The 23726-nt window shown below is 45.6% G+C and overlaps 1 protein-coding gene across 2 annotated transcripts in view; it reads left to right on the top strand.

Moving 5' to 3' along the window:
- Positions 1–23726, top strand: part of LOC146025869 (uncharacterized) — a 62482-nt gene that overhangs the window by 7137 nt on the left and 31619 nt on the right. The window contains exons 4-9 of one of the 2 annotated variants that reach the window (XM_083155995.1): positions 1160–1194; positions 1290–1513; positions 10811–11047; positions 13937–14008; positions 15696–15912; positions 21736–21944. In XM_083155995.1, the coding sequence (XP_083012121.1) occupies positions 1160–1194; positions 1290–1513; positions 10811–11047; positions 13937–14008; positions 15696–15912; positions 21736–21944 (994 nt within the window). Of the gene's footprint in view, positions 1–1156; positions 1195–1289; positions 1514–10810; positions 11048–13936; positions 14009–15695; positions 15913–21735; positions 21945–23726 lie in introns of both variants that reach the window. The other variant, XM_083155994.1, reaches the window with a different exon arrangement.

Here is a 23726-nt window from a genome sequence, read left to right as displayed (position 1 = left end):
GACCCGCTCACGGTGCACATCGTGAGCGGGTCGTGCCCCCCCGCATCATCGTGAGTGGGTCAGAAGAAACACTGACCACCCGCTCACAATGTGCATCGTGAGCGGGTCGTCCTGGTGTGTATCCCACATTAGTGTTAGGGAAGTAGATGGTTAGGACGCCTATGGAGCCCCTGTCGGGATTCTCCTTATCGGAATGCCGAGAATGGTCTTTTGACCGCTGCATCCTTACCACCGGGATAACGTATGTATTATTATTATCCTTTATTTATATGGCGCCACAAGGGTTCTGCAGCGTCTGACAATACATAGATGAGCAAAAAAATAACAAAAACAAGAAGATAGTGATTTACAGTACAAATGCAAATTAGGACAAGTACATGTTACTATAAGACAGTTGCAGCATCGGACACTGACGCTATTATAACTGGCAGAGATGTATTCTTAGAAAAGCACATGGGGAGAGAGGGCCCTGCTCGTTGGAGCTTACATTCTAATCCCCTTCCTTCCCCATCCTGCCTCTCCCTTCTGAAGGAGTTGCAACTAAATATGCAAGAAGCCGTCTCCTAGTGGGGGCACATTCTGTACCCCTATTGCCATAGCTTGGCATTACTTCTGGAAAGATTTAGGAGGAGATTTAGCAAAGCTTGGAGATATATAAAATGGGGAGAGGGAAAGAGAGCTAAAGTACCAAATACCAACCAGTACCAAATCAGCCAAATGCAGCTTGAAATATGGCAGTTGCAAGCTGATGGGTTGGTACTGGGGGAAATTTACTAAAGGAAATTTGTAAAAAATAGGTGTATTTGTATTTAGAAATACACTTATTTTTGACATTTACAATCCCGAAAATACGGCAATTCGTATTTGTATTGATAGCACATCAATACGAATACGAATTGCCGTATTTTCGGGATAGTAAATGTCAAAAATAAGTGTATTTCTAAATACAAATACACCTATTTTTTTACAAATTTCCTTTAGTAAATTTCCCCCTTTATCTCTCTCCACTTCATATCCGCTTTGATAAAGCTCCCCCTAAAAAATGGCTGACTGTCGCCTCTACGGTAATCTAGATAATCTTTCTCAGGAGCATACATTGCATATTGCATGGTCCCGATATATAATGACAGAAAATATTTATTCTTGTCTACTTCAGCAGCAGTGGGGGACCGATAACGACACCGAACACTACAGGTAAGTCTTCAGCGGATCAGCCCAGGGAAGACTAGGAAATTATGCAATTCTTTTTTTTTTTTTTTTTACAAATGTAGTTTTATTTATTCCTACAGTGACTCAAGTACATAAAATGCTTGTACAACTCACAAAGCCTAAAACGATCCTACAGCTGGCCAGTTCCTCCAGGGACAACATGAATGCTCTGCGTGACCTCCTTCCAGAAGATGGACAGATAGTGGTCTGTGTGTCCAGCTCTGAACAACAGGCTCCTTGTAAAGGCTCTTCGTGTGAGGATAAGATACGCAGGGAAGTCGGAATAACCGAGGACATACTGAAGGTACACTACAATTAATTTAGACCAAACCCTAAAATGTTGGTTAAATACTAAAATAGGCTGCCTCTCTTACATAATCCCCTGTTGGACAGGGGATGAAGACAACATAGAATACAGTTGTAAGATGGCGCCCCTTGTGGTGAACTTGTAATTAGATCAACAGAGCCTTAAGAGTTTACTTTTCTCAAAAGCATACAATAGAAGTCCATATATTTCAAATATTTATTAAATAGTCTCTCTCTCAAACATTGATAGTGGTATTCCAGACAATATTGATATTATTTCTGGTATTCAAACACTTGGAAATAGCAAACAGAAGAACCCAACGCGTTTTGTCCCTTCCCGGGACTTCATCAGGGGTTTGCAGTTGAAAAAAACTTTTTCTGGTGTATTATCACAGGGTAAGTGCAATCACAATGTGTTAGATACTGAATCTTCACATAAGCGGAGTACCTGGAGTGGAAAATGTTGAAGCTTAGTGCGTCTGGCCATAAGTGCGGAGCGGTTGCAGGTGGGCAGAAAAAGGGAGCTTTGAATATATAAGGTGGCCCTAATTCCGACAGAAACTCCGTACTTGTCCTATTCTTAGGATCAGTACTTAATCCTGTCTTAGATCGGCTATGGTCTTCTTTATGGCCTTATATGGTAAACTAAAGTCTTTTGCGTAATACAAGATTTGTAGACGTCAGTAGAGTATAATCATTCTTTCTCCAGTGCCATGCCTTTGCTTGGCTGAAGCTGTCTATGCAACGCCACAGTAGTATATGGATTTAGAGGCAATAAATCAGACCGAATTAACAGCCGTTAGGGATAAAATTGTAGGTGAACTGGTAAAATCTATACAGATCCAATAGGTTCAGATCCGATAGGTTCAGGAAGCCTTGTCTCCCTCTGGAGATATGCACATGTGTACAGCTCTGCAAGAATGTGCGGCAGGAAGAATGAGGGGTCTTATACTCTACTGACTTCTACAAATCTTGCCCATACCTTCCACACCTTGGAAAAAAAAACTATTCGGTTATGCTATGCCATTGATGGAGGGAAATCATCTGGTTCTTCCCCATCGATGACAAAAGTATTCAACATCGGGCATAAACCATTGATGGCTTCCCTACTTTATATAACAAGAACAGGTCCATGTGGGATTCTTTGTGATTAGCATGTGGCGATCTAACTACACCTATCATTGCAAGTACTGTCCTGCACCCCATAGAGCCTAGAAATGTCAGGGCCACTGTAACTGGCAGACCTGTGCGCAGATGGGCATTGTGGTGATGCTTGTAGGCCCATTGCTCCATTTTGAATATCATTAAATAACCTAATCTAAATTCTATCTATAACTAGATAGGTTCTGTTGCTTATCGTCCACTCGACTCAATAAGAAACACCCCAATTCCGCGGATGAGGCACCATGCTGAACCCATACAGTTACAGTTTGCATATCATTATTATTTATAAGGTGCCACAAGGGTTCCGCAGCGCCTAACAAAGGGAGTGATTAAACACCACTTATTAAGCAGTGGTCGTTCACTGCTTAGCGAGCCAGCCGCCCGACCAAATACCAAACCCCCTCCCCATTGCCGCCAGCATCGCCCGCAACCCCTCGGTAACATGTAAGGGGATGCAGTGGCAGATTATACACGGGGCAGTAGGGGCAGGGCAGATTATACAGCGGGGTCCATGCATAGCAGGGGAGTCAGCGGGGTCCCGGCGATGGATGGGAAATCAGCGGCGGGGTCCTTGAGGTAGATGGGAACTAGTAGCGTTACTAGTTCCCATCTGCCACAGGGACCCCGCCGCTGACTTCCCATCCACCACAGGGACCCCAGTGTTGCATGGACCCCGCCACCCAGATCCCCGCTCTGCCAGGTATCGGGTGAGGGGGGGACCTGTCTCCATCGGCATTGGCCCGCCTTTGTCCCAAAGGGAATGCCCATAAAACGCTGGGCAAGGCCCGTTCCCGCTGCTATACGCGTCTTTCCCTCCCCGCAACGAATGGCCGTTCATTGACAGGGTTTGCGCAGATATGCGCTTGTGCATATGCAAACCCCCCACCATCGGAACGGAGCCAAACTCCCCCCATTCAGAATGGTGTTGAATAACCCCCAAAAGTACATAAGTGAGCAAAACAAGAAAACAGTCTAGGTATAGATCAGTGAGCATGGAACTTAGGGGGTTATTTAGAGCTGAGCGATCTGAGTGGCCAATTATCGATCGACTGTGCAGGCGTAGAGATAGTACCACACATGTGCGAGGCCAAACAGCTATAAAATCCAGTGTAATTATTGATTGCCAGCCATTCACACCATTCGGTGTTTGTGGGTGTCACCCGGGCGTTTTCTGGGAGTGTCAGGGAAAACGCAGGCGCGGCCAGGCATTTTGAGGGAAGTCGTGTGACGTCAACTGCGGCCTTGCAGCCTGATTCTGTCACATAGGCGGAGTAGGTTCAGGGCTACGCACTGGGGAAATCATCAGATGGGGAGTGAGCTGCTTATGGAGTTGCAGCTAGTCGTTGCTCGGGGATAGTCTTGTACAGGGCGCGATTTCACTCTGACAGGGTGAAGACTATCTGATCACAGGGCTCTGCAAATTAGCGGAGCAACCATCAGGTCTGAATAACCCCCATAAACAAATTGCCACTTTAAAATGCTCAGAAGACATTAAGAGCCCTATTCAGACCTGTGCACAGGGCTGTGAATTCGCAGCCCTGTCAAAAGACCGTGCATGCACATGGTACACTGTGCGCGGAGTCCCCTTGCGAACAGACCATGCGAATGCTAGCTGCTCGCAAGGTGATTGACAGTGGCTGGGCATTTGGGGGCGTAATGCCAGAGTTTTCTGGGAGTGTCCTGGAAACCGCAGGCATTTCCCGGCCGGTGTATAGACTTATTCACTGCTGTGAGCAGGGTGCGGTAAGGGAGCTCGGCGGTGCGGCGCTTACCTGCTTGCTGTGCCCTGAATAGTCACACACGAAAGTGAGTTAATGAACCAACACTACAGGCATAAACAAGCACTTAATTTTGGGCCTTATTCTGGTTCATTCACTCGGATACGTGCACGCACCCTTGCAAATTACCCAAACCCCGCCTTGCGATTGGTTAGCCCGCACCACCCATTCAACACCGAATTTGTTCGTAAGGCTTGCGATCAGATGTTTTACATGAACACCCATTCGCTTGCCAGTGGGAACCTCCCCCATCATTCAATGGTCGCCGACCATCAAATGATGGCGAAGGCGCACGCATATGTAAGGGTGGCCCAGACCACTCGTACGTATGAGCGAAGAAATGCAGGGAATAGGATGGGCAGCTGTCCGCCCCCTGTACGTGCGTTACGACCGCATTACCATATGTACGCCCAGCATGTTCTTGGGAATGCCAATGAAATGCATATGCTAATGCCCCTGGCTAGCATCCCACGCCCCTCTCCACCCCCTGCTCACAAGGCTGGGAGCGTGTGCACTCGGCGACCAGACCTCTTGTTGAGTTTGCACGCACCCAGCGTATACACTTCCACTCCACTCATAAGTAATGTGATATTTCAATTTGAGATGAGGGGGTACTCATAAATGAAAAGCCTACGGGAGAGAGAAAAGTTTGGGACCCGCTGGTCTACTCTAGACAACTCTTTTGAACAGTGCATTTCTTGATGCACAAAAATGTCTCCTGTACAGTTTGCTCCTCTATCTCCTGCAGCAGAGGTAGCGCAGTATCTTCTGTACCCCCTTTTTTTTGCTCCTCTATCTCGTTTATGGGTTTTTTTTCCCCGAGAATGAAAAGCGTTAGATCTAGCACATTCCCAACAAAGTCAGAAAGGGCCTTCACAAAGTCAACAGCTCTGCATTCCGTGTTAAACTCCGGGATTAAATTATGCATGAAATTGTGATGTCTTCAGATTGCAGAATTGTTCCTTTTGATATGAAAGGTTAATTCAGAAAAAAAGGCCCAAATAGCTTCAGTTCGCTCTGAAAAGTTATTTTATTACCAAAAAACAAAAAACGAATCATTACTCTGCGCCATACTTTACTTCATTTGAAAAGGTATTTCAGGGAGATAGTGTCAGTAGCGCCTACTGTGTGAGCAGGGCATTAGGGGAACGTGTAGTGCTCTGCCTCAGCATTGCTTCAGATGTTGCCGACGCAGCACTACACGTTGCTGCAGGGAAATTCTTCATTATTAAAATGCCCGGTGTGCCGATCATGGAATCTGGATTTTTAAGTATGTTTAATATTAATGGCCCGGTAGTGGGAGAATCGGGACATTGCCACAATTTATCATTGATGTCTGAGCAGGGCAGCCGAGAGGAATGCCAAGTCCCAGTAACATTTTGGGGGTGTGGCCTACGTGTGGGAGGTGTGGCCAAAATGTTTAGAGGAGGGTGAAAGAAAACTAAAACTCTAATTTCAGATCAGCACACAGCTACAGCATGTGCTGTGCTGCTGACAGCAGGCTCAGCATAAGCTCACATGCTGTCAGTGAGATGCTCATGCTGAGCCTGCTGTCAGCACACCACATGCTGTAGTTGTGTGCTGCTGTTGCTGCCCGGGAAGGATGGAGCGGGAATAGAGGGGTCTGACCAGGCGGGGCCCCTCCAGCAAGCCTGGGCCCGGGTAATTAGTACCCCCCCCCCCCCTCGGCTGCCCTGTGTATGAGGACCATTAGATCTTGTCAACAAAACTAGTGATCCTTTTTAGGGCTTGTTCACTCATATACGGTAGGGGCCAGATGTATCAAGCTTCAAAAAGTGATAAAGTGGAGAGTGATGAACAACCAGCCAATCAGCTCCTACCTGTTTTTCAAACCCAGCCAGTAGCAGTTAGGAGCTGATTGGCTGGTTGTTTATCACTCTGCATTTTATCACTTTTTGTAGCTTGATAGATCTGGCCCTGTGTCTTCTACTCGACAGCGACAAGAAACTGCATCATTTCAGTCATTGGCTGCATTTCACCCATCACAAACACCCACCCACAGGCATCTTAGAAGAATAAATGGTATGCAGTCATCATGTTGACAGTCAGAATGTTGAAATGTTAAAAATGACGGCATACAACATTTTGACTCTGATATAATGCTGACATTTTCATTATTGGGGTCCGGCTGCAGTTAGGGCTAGATCAGGGTTTGGTTGCATTTAGGGCTAGATTAGGGTAAGGGTTGGGCTGCAGTTTGGTTTAGATCAGGGTTAGGTTGCAGTTGGAGTTAGATTAGAGTTACTGTAGGTTAAGGGCTAGGTTGCAGTTTGGGTTAGATCATGGGTAGGTTGCAGTTATGGTTAGATTGGGGTAGGGCTGCAGTTGGAGTTAGATTAGGGTTAGGTTGCAGTTAGAGTTAGTTAGAGTTAGGTTGCAGTTAGAGTTAGATTAAGTTTAGGGTAAGGGTTGGGCTTCAGTTAGGGTTAGATGAGGGTTAGAGTAAGGGTTGGGCTGCAGTTTGGGTTAGACCAGGGTTAGGTTGCAGTTAGTGTTTGATTAGGGTAAGGTTGCAGTTAGAGTTAGATTATGGCTAGGTTGCTGTTAGAGTTAGACTAGGGTTAGGGTTGGGCTGCAGTTTGGGTTAGATCAGGGTTGATTGCAGTTAGAGTTGGATTAGGGTAAGAGTTGGGCTGCAGTTTGGGTTAGATCAGCGTTAGGTTGCAGTTGGAGTAGGATTAGGGTTAGGTTGCAATTAGAGTTACTGTAGATTAGGGTTAGGATAAGGGCTAGGTTGCAGTTAGGGTCAGATTATGGTTAAGGTAAAAGTTGGGCTGCAGTTTGGGTTAGATCATGGTTAGGTTGCAGTTGGAGTTAGATTAGGGTTAGGTTGCAGTTAGATTTACAGTAGATTAGGGTTAGGATAAGGGTTAGGTTGCAGTTAGAGTTAGATTAGGGTTAGGTCAAGGGCTACCTTGCAGTTAGGGCTAGATTATGGTTAATGTAAGGGTTGGGCCGCAGTTTGGTTAGATTAGGGTAAGGTTGCAGTTAGGGTTAGATTAGTGTTAAAGGTTGGGCTGCAGTTTGGGATAGATCAGGGTTAAGTTACAGTTTGAGTTAGATTAGGGTAAGGATTATAGTTTGGGTTAGATCAGGGTTAGATTAAGGTTAGGGTTAGATTAAGGTTAGGGTAAGGCTTGGGCTTCAGTTAGGGTTAGATTAGGGTAAGGGTTAGGATGTCAAAATCTTAAACAGTTGCATCATTTGGGGAGTGCAGGAGGAGTTGAATGCATTCAGTTCCACCATCTGAGGTTGTGACACCAAAAGCAGGGCAGTGGGTAACCTACACAGTGCAGGGACTCTCCACAACATCTGGATGAGTGAAAATCGAGGGTATGCAGTGAGGTCACCCATCCTTCCACGTAACACCGCACCCCCTTTAAGCCTTGGAGGTGGGTGGAGATGGCCTAGTGGGGATGGAGGAGGTGGAGCAGCCGGAAAGGGATTATCTTCATCCCGAGACGCCATGGTAACCCAAGATGGTGGTTGCACTCAGGGCCGCCAAGAGGGGGGGGGGGGGGTGTGTGACCCTCCCATGCAGAAGTAGCACACACGTCTACAGCATGTGCTGTGCTGACAGCAGGCTCAGCATGAGCATCTCACTGATATCATGTGTGCTGCTGCTGAGGGGGTGACAACAATAACACCCCCCTCAACTTTAGAGTGTTATTTCACCCCTTACTTAACATTTCGGGGGTATGGCCTGGTCGCACTAGGTTCTGAGACCTATTCTGAATGTTGACATGCTGGCTGTATCCCATCTATAGGTATTCTTATATTTTGCATACACCACGCTCAGTTTGTAAAATTGCTGCCCATTTTAAGCATATGTAAATTTTATTCCATTGTATTATGCTTCCAGCGATGGCATCTTTATATCTCTAAATAAAAATAATTCTACAATATTTCCTATGAAGTATATTTAAAATGTACGTGTAATGAAGCTTTCGTCTTGCATCCAGGATGCGGTGTTTTCCCTCTGATTAGTCGTCTGTGCCAAAGTCCTTAACTAAAACCGCTCATCCGTCTCCAACAGGATAACGATGCAGAGCACATGAATCAATTGGAACGAATTGGAAGACTTTCTGCATTCAGTGTATATTAAATGATGGTGTCACTTTCCCTAATACCATTAGTTACATACCTTTTATACCCGTAATCATTCTTCCCATTAACGCTCTCTGGGGTATAAAATTGTCTCCTATTCTGTTGATCATGATTTGTCAGTTGAGATCAGTATCTACGCTGACGACAAGGGAACAGGCAAATCTCAGTATTTATCTCCTCATTCTATCTTCTTAAGGTGGCACTAACCACCCAGAAAGCACCGTCACGCCTGTGTTCCGATACACCATGATTATAAATGGCTCTCTTGTGCTGACCTATGTCATCGCTACAAAAGTAAATAAAGTAATTAAAAGTGTACGCACATTGCTGATAATAGTGAACTATAATAACATACAGGAAAGACAAAGTGTAAATATATATTTTTTTCTTCTTTGACACAAATAATGAAGCAGATAATGTTGTGTACGAGGCTAATGTAGCTTGTTTGTTAAGATTCTGGCTTTAAAACCATGTGATGCTCCCCCAGCGGTCACTACGCTAAATGACGGCCATTGCTGCCGTCCGGCTCAGCACCGCCGCCTGGATCTCCCCCCCTATGGCCGCCCGCCGCTAAAGACCCGCCGGCAGGGCCGCCGCCCGTCCTTCCTCCCCCCGCCGCACCTCCTTCAGCCCGCCGCCAGCCCAACCCCCCGCCTGTAAGTCCCCACGTATTAGCAGGGTGCCCGGCAATGGCTACGCTGACAACGCAGCCAAAGCTCCGTTATCAATGTAGCATAGCCGGGCGCCCGGCTAATACATAAGTACCCAGCCCCCCGGCAAGGGACCCTTCTTTGCTGCAGGTCCCTGCTCTATTGTTTAAAATGATTGGTCTAAAGCTCACAGCAACTTTGCATTTAAAGGTGAAGCAGTTAGCAACACACCTGCTTTAAAGCATCTAGGAGAACAGCTGACACAATCTATAATGAATAAGTTAAAACAAGGTGCATGAGAAAATGGTAACAATTTTGAGCAATAGAGTAGGGTCCCTTGACGGGGGCGGCAGGCTTAAATGCACTGTCTATGCATGAACTAAGGCCCTCATTCTGGTTGACTGGGTAAGCTGCGAAGCGCGCAGTTCACCGAGTCCCAGAGGGCCTACCCCGCCGCTCGCTGACTCGCCACCCCAGCATCACATGACAACCATGTGAGGGGATGTGTTAAGAAGACACGTCCACCCGCATGTCCCACTGGTGGAGAAATCATTTGATGGTCGCCAACGCAACGCAAATATAAGTCAGTGGAGACTGATTTTATCTGCGTCCTTCCGGCCGAAGACAGGGCGTCATGTGATGTCAGCTGTCCGCCCCCGGCTCCCATGACACACCGCCATTTCCATGAAGTACCTGTACATTCCCATGGGTGACCCCCCCCCCCACCGCACCACTCCGTGTGAACAGCTTGGCGACATTGTATATTGCCACTGCCATTCACACAGTGGACCTGCACATGCGCACAACAGACTGTGCTCATGCGCAGTCCCACCAATCATCGAAACGGGGATGAATTGAGCCCGTCCAAATGGACTAGAATGACTCCCTAAAACTCCACTGTTTATTATTGTTAGTTAATATAGTGAGTGCAGAGCCCCCGTGATTTCTCAGCGTTTTGGGTTTAATCACACCCTGTCTTCAGGATTTTTCTTTTTATGCCCTGATGACAGTTTTTGAGTAAACCCAAAATGTTGAAATTAATATATGTTGGTCTATCTATCTATCTATCTATCTATCTATCTATCTATCTATCTATCTATCTATCTATCTATCTATTGTTGAGCGAATACCCAAGTCCAAGCTGACTTTCTTTGGATGCTACGGTATGAGCGAGTTAATTACATTTTGCTCCAGTCATAAAGCTCCCGGCCATCATCTGACTGTGATATTTTATTAACCAGGTGAACACTCTCGGTCCTTTCCAATTACATGATTATGAGTCTGAAGTAATTATTTTCCCCGTTAATTAGCAACAATAAATAACCACTGCATCCCTGCTTCTCACCCCGGCGACCTTCTTTATCCTAAAGTTGACTTGGCTATTCCATAATTTAACGCCACTTTAGGCTAGCATGGGGGGGAGGGGGGGGACAATGTACGTTTTCCCTGAAGGAGATAGCTGTATTATTTTGTGCTTTGGTTCCGCTTGTAATCTATGCATTATAACAAGGCTGTTTCCATTTTCACACTTAATCAGGGTACATCTGTATTCCGCGTCTGTTTGTTGTCTCGTAGAAGTTAGCCGCTGCCGGCGAGCAATATGACATGGTGTTTATCGATGCTACAGCGAAGGATCCTATAAACTATTACAACCTGATTATGAGCAGCAATATGTTAAGGATGAACGGTGTGATTTGCGTACAGAATCTTCCGGCAAACGAGACAAGGAGCCAGAAGCACATCAATGATGAGATGGGATTTACGTCCAAGAAAATGACAGATGTAATTAATGCAGATGCCAGACTGGAGCAGGTTAGTGCTGTCAGCCAAGAACACAGAACGCTGCGCCTGTGTTGGTAGACGGCGTAATTGAACAAACAGAAGGAAATATTTAATTTTAACAATTCAGTTTAGAACGGATATTCAGCCTTTATTGCTTTTGGGTACTGAGAATATGGCAGGATATCCAATGTGAGGATTCAGCTCTGAAATCTCAGTGTTTTTGCTATTGTAATGAAATTTGCAATTATTTAGTTGTTTATTAGCAGGTTGGGACACGGTCACTAAGTGGCCCCAATGGGGTCGACATACATTAGGCTGACCACTGGTGGTCGACAGAGCTTATGTCGACACCTGAAATAGGCCGACACAGCTAAAATCGACAAGGTTGGAATGTTGACACAAGCATTCGGTCAACAATGGGAAGGTCGACAGTCAAAAGGTTGACATGAGTTTCTATGATCCAACTTGTGCCGGCGGGCGGTATTTACTACCCTAACATCTGTGTACCCAGAAGCCCCCACTGACAGAAGAGAGAAAGCAAGCAGGATATTTCAAAGCTCTGCCTCCTCATATCAATTTGCCTCAACCCACAGCCAATGTTATTTATGTAATTTTAGCAACGCCCAGTGGTGTACCTTGGTTTGGGGCGCCCCCCCTTCTAACGCCGCAGGCTTACCTGTCTGCGTCCCGGCTCCCCTCCTGGCTTCAATTAATAATTCTATGCAGACGGACCACGATAAAATGTCCGCCCCCATACCGCAGACAGTTTCAGAGAACTGTCTGCTTTATGGGGCGGCCATTTTATCGTGGTCCGTCTCCATAGAATTGATTGAAGCCAGGAGGGGAGCCGGGATGCGCAGACAGGTAAGCCTGCGGGGGATGGGGGGCGGGGGCATTACTATAGCACCGCAGCCCCCCGGCGCCCCAACATGCACAGCGCCCCCCTGCGACCGCCGGGGCTGCATTGCTATAGTTATGCCACTGGCAACGCCCATTCCCCATAGACTCGCGAATCATGGCAGTTTGCCTTTAGGAGGCAGAGTTTTGTTCCATGCCCTTATGATTTGAATACACTTTTGCTATTTTTTTGAGGCCACTTCCTGTCCTCATTTCTCTGCGGACAACCGTTGTATATCTATCTATCTATCTATCTATCTATCTATCTATTATTGTAAACTCCCCAGAAAGATCTTGCGTTTGCCCTTGATACAGAGAAGAGAAGTTAGTAGATTTACAATATGAAGGCGGGTAGTGCAGACAGAATGCTAGTGGGCGAGGTACATATATGCGGTAGGTGCTATAATGGTTGGAGGATGTCAGGGTGGCTCTAGCTTATTTTTTGCACCAAGATTTGGGATGGATTTACCTAAAGCTTCTAAAATGAAGAGGAAATGTAGAGGTATCACCCGGAACAGCCAATCAAAATCTAGCTGTCATTTATCCAGTACATTCTAGAAAATAATCGCTAGCTTCTCATTGGATGTTATGGTCAACTCTGGAATTTTAGTAAATCTACCTCTAATTATACATGAAAAACATGGCAGGGTGCTTCTATATCCTGTTCCTAACCCGTTGCCCCATTGCCCCAGAGAATTGTAGAAGAGGGGCTAGGTCAAGAGAAAAAATTAAATGAATGTCCTACGAATTAAAATATTTTGTTCAATATCTCAGCAGCTAAAAGCCTGATGGTCAGGACATTGACGGATGCATCCTATGTATTCAAATTCTGATGGATCGTGTTTAAGTATTTTAACCCTAACCTAACCCTTCCGCAGCTTAACCCTTATGCCCTCTCCTGCAGCCTAATCCCCTGCAGCCCAACCCTAACCCCCATAGCCTTAATAGCAACCAAACCCTAATCCCCCTAGTTCCTAAACGTAACCCCAGTATTTATCATTGGATCCATTGAGAGTCTCAATGAAGGGACACCGATGTAGATTGTCTGACTGCTGGGATTCTGGCTGCATCCCTATTAAATTGGCATTTAGGTTTACATGTACAGAAAGAATTTACCAATGCCAAGTTTGTCATAGACTGTACAGATGGAGCCGGCCTCATTCAGCGGGGGTCTGACGGTCGGATTGCCAACCGTCAGCCCCCGGAAGGAGACGCACGGATCTTCCTGTCGGTCCCCTCTGCCTCCCTGTCGCTGTCCGCCGGTCCCCATCGCCTTCCCGCACCCCCGTAACCCTGCCCATCTCCCTGAAGCGGAGACGGGCAGGGTTCCGTTCCCCGCCACTGGAAAACTGTGACGTGCATGCGTGTGAGACGCTCAGGCGTCCCAGTCAGATGGAACACCTCTCCATCGGCGATCGCCAGCGGGGACATTCTGGTTATCCCTGACGCTGGCTGAGAGGCGCTCCATCTGTACACTGGCAGGAACATGAAAAAAGTGTCTTTGTGCTACTGATGAAGATAAACCAATTGATCCCAAAGCTGGTCCTCGGGACACCCCAAGAGTTCAGGTTTTTAGGATATCCATTTTTAGACACAGGGGACTTCATTTGTTCCTCAGTTAGTTTTATTATACCATCTGTGCACAAGTAGGCGGGGCCCCGTTAAATGTAGCGGCATGGCCAATGTGGGGGAGAGGTGGCCAAGCTCTATTTAAAAAATTAATCTATCAAAAAATATACTTTATGCGCCATATATTGCACATTTTTTTTATATTTTATGCCAGACCACCAAACATGCCCAAAATCATGACATGTGGGTCTAAACTGACCATCAGAGATATCTAATAATAATTGTAATCCATTTGGATTTTCAATATTCCAAGAAGATTATAATTTGAGTAGGAACCGATTGTGTTCGTGGCTGGTCCTTATAATTACATTTGCTGGTGAGTTTTTCATAGTTGAGTTAATGATGATGATGATGTGTGTGCAAACAGTTATTTTTTTTGTTTGTCTTCCAAAGGTAGAATCGCCAATAGATTGGGGAGTGGTGATCGCAAAGCGAATATCTGTCTCTCATCTCTCCGAAACAACGGTAAGGTCACACTCAGATAGTCTAGAATAATGTTCCCTGGCTAAGAGAAACGTAGACTAGCAGTCACAGTAGTGTGAAAGGGGAAAATATATTATAATGATCTTCATCAAGCACGTCTGTGGAGTACTACAGTAGATGTAGTTCCTCCCAATGTCTATACTCATCGAATCACGGCATACTCTAGGGGCACACGAAGGCAGGATGTAGCTATATTATTAGGGACATTGCTCCCCTATACTATACTATACTATACGGGCACTATAGGGGCACATGAAGGCAGGATGTAGCTATATTATTAGGGACATTGCTCTCCTGTAGAGCGTGGCTACCCACCCATAGGAACTCACAATCACCACAACTCCTGCCATCTTTGCTTCCCATGCAGTGATGAAAGGCTTTCATACCCATCGTCCTTGTCAGACCGGGGCATAAAGAGCCCACCGGGGGGTATGTAACTGTTGTGGCCGATATGTATGAGGTGTGGCCAGCCACCAATCACTCATCCCTTTCCACCATCTATTAAAGAAACGTTACTTGTATACTATACAAGTGTGGGTGGTAGCCCACACTTGTATAGTGTGGAGAGCACAGCGAGCCACCGAGCCCGAAGCGCGGCAAGCCCCTCGCGGGCTTTTAGGTCTAGTGGCTTGCTGCGCTCGCCACACTATTTAAAATCAACTCCACGCGGACGTGGATAGTGGGGGTATGAAAAGGTCGGGAGGACGCGTAACGCATCCCCTTGCGGGGCTTTCTGCGCTCGCCACGCTTCGGATAGTGGATAGTGGGGGTGTGGTAGGGGTGTTTCAGGAACGCAATCACACCTGCCATATCATAATCTGAGCAATAGCTACTCAGAGACAGAAGTATCTCATTGCTGAAGCGTTGAGACGCTCCTGCGTCTCAAATAGATGGAGCGCCTCTCCGCCGGCACCAGAATGATCATCTCTCCGCCAGAAAGGGGATCATGCTGGCGCCGGTGGTGTGAGAGAGGCGCTGATTAGGCTTGCCAGGGACGCCGGGGACAGAGATGCCGTTCCCGGCAATAGTACGGTAGTTACTTGTGTAGTTTCATGGTGGCAGCCTATGCTGATAACGTAGCTTACGCTGCCGCCGTGAAACTACACAAGTAAGTCAGCCAGGGACGCTACTTCTGACTGAATACGCTAACTACGCTGGGCATGGGAACACTACGCTGATTCTGACAGGTATTCTACGCTGACGGTGTAAGCTGCCGCTGTGAAACTACACAAGTACCAGAGAAACAATGGGTTTATAGTATAGCATAGTCTGGAAGGGAGGGGAATGGACCCACAAGCAGTGGGGCCCACCAAAGATTTCTCCTGCCTACCTAGGGGTCGGTCTGGTAGGTATGTAAATCAGAAATTTTTTTAAAGCGGCAATCATTTACAAGGCAAAACCAGGTTGGTAAATGGTTGCCTCTGAGTAATCCCGAACCCCATAACACAGTGTTATCATCACTATGAGGCTCTGATTGGCTATTCTTATCAGCCAATGGTAGGGAGGTCATTTATGTATCACACACCACAAATCTCTCACTATGCTCGAATAAATGAATGGGAATATACCAATATGCAATATACTAAATCCCGTAACATTGCTAGCAAAACAAAATTAATTAAGTTATTGTGGTTTAAACAAATATTCTTATTATTTATGTACAATCCAGAAAGACATTTTGGCAGATAACGTGTTTGGGGGATATAAAGGACATTCTATAATTGACCGCTTGCGGTTGGATGACAAGGTCGCCTATGTGACAGGAGGAGGCCAGGGCATCGGAAGAGCATTTGCCCATGCTCTAGGAGAAGCTGGTGCCAAAGTCGCCATAATAGACATGGCGCTGGAAAGAGCCGAGGCGGTGTCACGGGAATTGCACATGAAAGGTATGTACTATCTTCTTCCGTGTGTAGTGGAGACAGGCATTTTTTAGGATGTTTCGAAGTGCTCCCAAATAATTCACCCCAAACCTGCAACATGACACAAGAAGAGCGCTCTTACCTAGTCTGCCAGTTACCACGCTAAGAAGACCTCATACTTCAGGCTGCCAATAAAATGCTTCCTATATTGTGTATAGGGGATGCAGTTGAAATCCCGGCGGTCGGAATCCCGGCGGTCAAAATCCCAACGCCGGAATCCCAACTGCCAATATCCCAACACTTTCTCCCTCCGTGGGTGTCCACGACCCCCATAGAGGGAGAATAAATTAGTGTACAGAGCGTAGCGAGGCACTGGGCCCGCTGCGTGGCGAGCGCAGCGAGCCTGCAAGGGGGGGCGGTCCACGTCCCCCCCTTGTCGGGATTTCAGCGGTCGGGATTCTGGCATCGGGATTTTGACCGACGGGATTCCGACCGCCGGGATTTCGTATCAATCCTGTGTATAGGTGACCCGGATATCAGCATCAGAACTTGGAGTGTAGAAATATATAAAGCTTCTATTGTAAGATTTACAATCAAGGCCCTCAAAAAGACATGTTCTGCTTTGGTCCAGCCAAGCCTCTGATTAATGCCCGCTAATAATTTCACAGTGGTTACAGCATTTAATATCTGCATAGTGAGGCAGGAAGCATGGAACACACCGGACAGGAAAAGGAAGTTTATTGGTTTTCAGAATGAACCAACTCATAGGTGCCGATTTTTGTTTTTGCTGGTGGGTGCTCAAGCTAAAAATAGTGGCTTCATGGGGTGGGTGTGGCCACAAAATAATACCAATTTATATTATGGAGCACAGTTGTCTCCAATATTCAAATTACGGCAACAGAGTTCCACATACATAAATGCCCCCACAGTGCAGGTACATAAATGCCCCCACAGTGCAGGTACATAAATGCCCCCACAGTGCAGGTACTCCATGGACAGAATACACTCTTCCCGGCATACTGTTTCCCAGGTGGCGGGTCCGGTGATGTGGGTGCTGCAGCCGCAAATTACCAAGTTAATATGGTGGCCCAGCAGCGGGACTCGGGCCCGTGGGTGCTCATCAATTTCCGTGGGTGCTCGGGCCCTTGAGCACCCACAGAATCGGCACCTATGAACCAACTCACTCTGGGCCAGATGTACTAAGCTCCAAAAGTCATAGGATGGAAAGTGATAAACAGCCAGCCAATCAGCTCCTACCTGCTATATCACAGACTGTGTTTGAAAAGTGTCAGGCAGGAGCTGATTGGTTGGTTGTTTATCACTCTGCTTTTTATCACTTTTGAAGCTTAGTGCATCCGGCCCTCTGTATTTCTCCCATACTTGCCAGCTTTAGAGTGTTCCCAAGGGATGGTCATTGATAGTTAGCAGTCATCAGTGGTTTGCTGGTGATGGTTTTGCAGCCAGTGGCCAAGGTGTAAGGTTTCTCTGCTGTTAATGGGGAGGTCTAATGGTGGAGTGGCAGTATCACACTACGCACACTTCACAGCATGTCACTATAGACCCGCCCCCCTTCTCTGATTTGCTGTGCCACTTTTCAGTTTTTTATCAATGGTTTCCATTAATGGAAAGTACATATTTGCCATCAATGAAGACCATCGATGGTTGACCCTTTGAAAGACAACTTTATTGGCCCATCTGGAAGAGTTCCCAGAATGGACATGGGGTGGGGCACTGTAAGGAGTGAAACCGGTACTTCTTCTCTTTGCATCACAGTGGTGGAATATCTATGTCTGCTCCATAACTGTCTGAGGGGGATATGCCACTGCAGCAAACACCCCCCACCCCACCACCACCACCACCTTCCCTCCAAATTCCTTTAGCTGTCATTATAAGAATGGGTATACATGTTTATGCAGATACATTATCACTATCAGATTGCTGTTGCTATTGCAATAAATTGGTGCTCAACTGGTATGTGGACATTTTGACATAGAGGTAACACATAGCTCAGTTTCTTTATAGATCGCTAAGCGATACAATAGTGAAAATGCAATCCAAATTCATTGAGTCGTTTTTGTGTGATGCCGGAACCAAGAGACAGACAGGCAAAAATTCAGACTTTTCCCCCCATCGTAATAGTTCATAAAAAGTTTCTAGAAGGTAAAATGTCTATGTACAGACACAGTTTTACTCTCTCTCTCTCTCTCTCTCTCTCTCTCTCTCTCTCTCTCTCTCTCTCTCTGAAGCTTTTCACAAACTTCAAAAATATGAATTGAATATTTTGCACTCAATACATTTTACAATTGTCATTAAACAATGTTTCTTATTTTAATAGTTGCTGATCTAAGCAACTTTCAGCAAAGCCCAGAGAGCCATTTGTGTGCTGAATACATGAGATGCGGCATCAAAATGGGATATTTTTAACAAATGCTGAGTAGGCCATCTAAAGGTTCTAGAAATAACCATTTGTAAAAAACATTTTGTTATTTTGGTGCAGCCTAACCCTAACCCTTCCTGCCCGCAGGCTAAGAATCCCCCCTCCCCCCCCCCCCACCGCCCACAGCCTAATTAAGCTACAGCCTAACCCTAATTTCCCCCTGATACTTAAGTTCTGTATGTCTACTGTTAGGATTCTGGCATTGGCATTCAGGGTGGTCTCAGGATTCTGGCACCATTCAATTGACTGGCGGCATCCTAAGCACCTGGATGCTAACTACTCCCCGAGAGACACATTTCGAAGGCAGGAACACTCTTACCAAGGTTTCTGAGACTTGTACACCATGTTGTTTGGAAGGCCGGTTTATATGAAATCTTAGACACGTACCTTATACTGCCCATTAATTCCTGGCAAAAGGGTACAGGAGGCTTCTTCCAAACTCTAGCACTCTGGTATTTAGCTGCACAAGAGATGTGCAGGACCAGTTTGTTGACCTGCCAAGGTATTTGGCAAACCGAGGAACACAAAAGCCGCAAGGCTGGAGAGGGAGGAGGATGAGAGGGTGCAAATAAGGTTACCAGCCCACTTTAAATTCCAATTATTCTATTTTTGTTGTGACACTGTCATTCAATTGAAGTGCTTGGCCATTCGTCCCTTACACAGTCTTCATTGGTCATTAGACAAATCTTATGTTTTGGCTATATATTATCTCGCTGATGAGGTCTTATCTACTGTTTCACATTTATTAGTTAGGTGTCACCTTTCTATATAATCTAAAATCCCCATGCCAATTGTAAAGTGAGCCTCCTACTTCTGAACACTATTAAGTTCCACGTCTTTCCTGTAGACAGGTGCAAATAAGAGTGGACCACATTTTTAAAAATGCAGCTAACAAGTGACCTTCAGTTCACAGGAATCCTATATTTTTATCACATACATTCAAATATTCAAGTTGCCTTTTTAGCTGCTGCCTGGCATTGAGTGCTATTCATATTACAGTCTACTAACATCCCTAAAATCTTTTTTTTTTATTTTTTTATTTAATTCCAGTAGATTGCAATTCATTATCTTTTTTTTAAAGCCATTTTCTGCCTTTTCTATTTTGTATCACTCTGTACTTCATCTATGGGTCAAAGTCCTGTGGTATAATAATAATAATAATAATAATAATAATAATAATAATAATAATAATTATAATGACAGTTATCATATGCAACTAGCTTTATCACTTACAGTGAGCTTTATCACTCCTTGATAAATTAACCCCTTTATTTGCTCGCAATTATGCAAACAGGCAAAAATGTATTAATGTATACACCCCCTCCTGTATCCTGTTTGGCCAATGCAATCTTCCCAGTGATATAACTTATACTTGCCTACTTATGATTTCACCTCTCCGGGAGAAGCCCGGAGAGGCAACACGTCAGGGGAGCGGGGCAAGGCTGACATCACTTGGCCCCGCTCCCCAATGCCGAAAACGCTGTGATTCGCAGGCCGCGGAGAGGGGGCAGGGCTTAAATGATGAGAAATGCCGCGATCGCATCATTTAAGCCCCACCCCCTCACCACGGACCCGCGATTTATGGTAATTAAACCAGCGGGCAAGGAGGGAGTGGGGGCTATCACTAGAAAGCAGGAGACTTGCCCACCTTCCCGGGAGGCCGGGAGAAGGACCCGGTTTTCGGGAGGCTCCCGGCCATTCCGGGAGCGTAGGCAAGCCTGATATAACCGCTTTCACTGTGTGGCACCGTTTTATCACTGGAGAGATGGCACTGCGGTAGGTAGAATTTAGGAATAAACTTAATTGCTGTGGCAGTGGTGACCTGCTGCGGGAGCATGGTGCCCGGACCCAAGGCGTTTAGTGTGCATCCTGCACCCTTTTAAAAATGCCTGTTGGGAACAGGGACCAGCTGGGGGTTGCATGCCCCATTCTACCTCTCTACGGGGAATATTTACTAAAATGGGAGTTCCATTCACATGGGATGTTGCTATGGGCAAACAATCTGAATCTACTTCTTATTTATTTAGAAGATAATAGAATCTGATTGGTTGCCTATACAACATCCCATGTGACATGGAACTCTCATCTTAGTAAATTTCTCCCTAAGTGTAGGGAATCGTAAGCATAATCTGCAGAGGTGACGACAATGGCAGTATAGCCCTCAGACAGTGTTCTCAGTTCGCGCAACATCTAGTTTTACCACCTCATCCCTTTAATTCTGGGCACATATTAATTACACAGGTTCTGTGGCTGGCCGACTTCAAAACTCCATTTCACTTGGTTTTAATCAGCCACAGAACCTGTGTAATTAATATGTGTACAGAATTAAATGGATGAGGTGGTAACCCTAGCAGCACCCAAGTCACACTGCGCATACGTCCTAATCTTTATCACTCTAAGATGCAGATCTAAATTGTGGTGAGATTCATTTTCATTGGGCATTGCCGGACGGTAGCAGGGAGTGGCTGGTCAGACGCGTGTGTGTTATAGGTTGTCACTACCAGCGGTTGTGGAACAAGACACAGTTGTGCTGACACAAAGGGATGTTCTGATGTCTATACGGCTGGTGTGGTCATTGATGTTATGACAGATGGCGTAAAGATGGTGCATCTTAGTAATATTACAGAACAGTGGGCATCTTACTCAGCTGAGAATCAGTTGTGGCATATCTGCGACCGATGCAGCCCTTTTTGTTCTAGGCCACAGGGACTCGCAAAAGCCGTTGGTGAGTGCAGCAATGCAAATACAGGCAGCTGCGGCATTTGCATCATTTCTTACGGTTGCTATGTATACATTTGCTGTGGTGGCATTAGCGTGTGTCTCTGACGCAGACTTTCTGTTGCAGATAATAGTTGGATTTCGCATTAATTGAGTTATAGTTGAAATAGTCTATGATGATCAAGTCATTGTGATATACGTATGGAGTATTTAGGTACCGTACACATAACCTTCAGAGGCACTCTTGTATTATATAGCTTTCTTTTGGACCTTCAACTTGGTGGGACTGCTATGCTATTACTGGTGCCTGTCCTTGACTTAAAGCTGAAATACTGCTTTCAAAAGATGAATATCTTGTAAAACTGTTTTGTACATATTTATATTACCTAGTTTGGGCTTTTAGCTGTATGTGAATGGATTTTTCTTAAAAAATTTCACAAAGCGGAACTTGAAATCCGCATTCTCTTTATTGAACACAAGGTGGCGCCAGATCACAACTAAATAATAGACTATTTCTTTTCCATTTTTTCCCGTTACTTGAAAATAAATATCAGCAAGTAAATATCACGTTTGTTTAAACATAAAGACAATTATACCGCACATATATATTTATACATTAATGTTAATTTCCTATTCTCATCCATTTTTCTAAACTTTTCAATTCACTTAATTTTATTCATTGAATTATTTTGCAGGCATAAAATCTGTTGCTATGGCAGCTGATATTAGCAAAGAAGAAGATGTAAAAAGAGTTGTGGACACGATTCTGGCTAATTGGGGGAGAATTGACATAGCATGTAATAATGCAGGAATTAATATGAATTCAGCAAGCGAAGCTACAACACTGGAAGAATGGGATAAAACGTTTAACGTGAACCTGCGTGGCCTGTTCATGTGCTGTCAGGTGCGTGGTGCACTACATCGTTTTTAAGATCTGCTGAGCTTATTAAGGATGGTTATATAATATCGCAGCGAGACCAAATTAAAATGTTTTACGAAATGTATCATTAAATATCTACTTATTTCAGGTTTTATTTTTCCATTGGTAGTAGAAATTATTTATATTTTCTTGACTGTGGCACAGTAAAGAACTAAAAGGTGTTACTAGTTGGTTAGCTAATTATGTATTAGGTTTAGTAAGTTGCGGGTCATTGATTACGAAATGCTGTACCTCCCACAAAGTTATGCACTCAGTGCAGTCATTGCCAGGAGAGGCTCCACCAAAGTACAAAAATTTAAATAGGGGAGCCGTACCAACTACCACCAACTGCCATTCCAAACTGACTCACTGGCAGTTGGTTTTCTCCCCTATTTGAATTGCTGCAGCCCATACTTGCCTACTTTTGTAAACTAGTATCAGGGAGATTTTAGTTGGTAGCTGAATTTTGCACAGTGCCCCATTGAGGGGGTGTGTCATGCTCCACCCAAAGGGCGTGTCTAGTTCCTATATGGAGAGATTGTGAAAAGAGCTTGTGAACCTGGCACCTAGAAGCGTGGGTGTGCACTGCAATATCTAAAAGAAGGAATCTTGTAAAATGACTTATATCCAAATATAGATGAGCCCCAAAGCAGTTACTAAGAGCTACTGTACTTGGTAAAGTGCTGGGAAATGGTGCTGACGATTCAATGTAAATGTATGTGGGTCTCATTCCTTTTTTCCCCAAAAAATGTAACAGTGTAATGTGGGCTGGGTGAAATGAGGGAGATTGGTAGACTAATGAGGGAGAGAGGGAAATTGCTGCTATTTCAGGGAGTCTCCAGCAGAATGCAGGAGGGGAGGTAACTATGATGTAATGGTGTAATGTGGGCTAGGTGACATGAGGGAGATTGCTAGACTAATGAGGGAGAGAGGGAGATTGCTGCTATGTCAGGGAGTCTCCTGCAGAATGCAGGAGGGGAGGTAACTATGATGTAACAGTGTAATGGGCTATGTGACATGAGGGAGATTGGTAGACTAATGAGGGAGAGATTGCTGCTATTCAGGGAGTCTCCTGCAGAATGCAGGAGGGGAGGTAACTATGATGTAATGGTGTAATGTGGGCTATGTGGCATGAGGGAGATTGCTAGGCTAATGAGGGAGAGATTGCTGATATTTCAGGGAGTCTCCAGCAGAATGCAGGAGGGGAGGTAACTATGATGTAATGGTGTAATGTGGGCTATGTGACATGAGGGAGATTGGTAGCCTAATGAGGGAGAGATTGCTGCTATTTCAGGGAGTCTCCTGCAGAATGCAGGAGGGTAGGCAACTATGCTGCAGCCCCACCTCTGGAGTTGCCAATGGTCATTACTAAGCCAGTCTGTGCTGTTAGGATGCTTATTTTCGGGGTTCATTAGTTCATACATCCAGCCTCAGTACAACAGGCAGTGCGAGATATCTGGTGCGAGTGAACCGCCAGATCCTGTGCAACTCTCTGCTAATGTGGTCAACATGCATCTTATACGCAACACACTAAGGCCCTTATTCTAGTTGATTCGGATGGATGCGTATTTCGGACAGGAACCGAGTGTTCTTAGCCCCACCTACCGTACGGATCGCTCTCGCCGTCCGAATGCGGTAAGACGCAGAGCGTACGGACCACGAGTGGATGTTTCATGTGAACACCTCCTCCATCTGTGGGAACCTCCCCCAGCCTCCGATGTTCGCCGACCATCAAATGATGGACCCTGAGCGGTCAGGCAGCACCGA

Source organism: Crinia signifera, chromosome 8, assembly GCF_055691185.1.
Source record: "Crinia signifera chromosome 8, ASM5569118v1, whole genome shotgun sequence".
Lineage (NCBI taxonomy): Eukaryota > Metazoa > Chordata > Amphibia > Anura > Myobatrachidae > Crinia > Crinia signifera.
The sequence above is the reverse complement of the archived record's forward strand: the minus strand, read 5'-3'. Positions and strand labels throughout refer to the sequence as shown.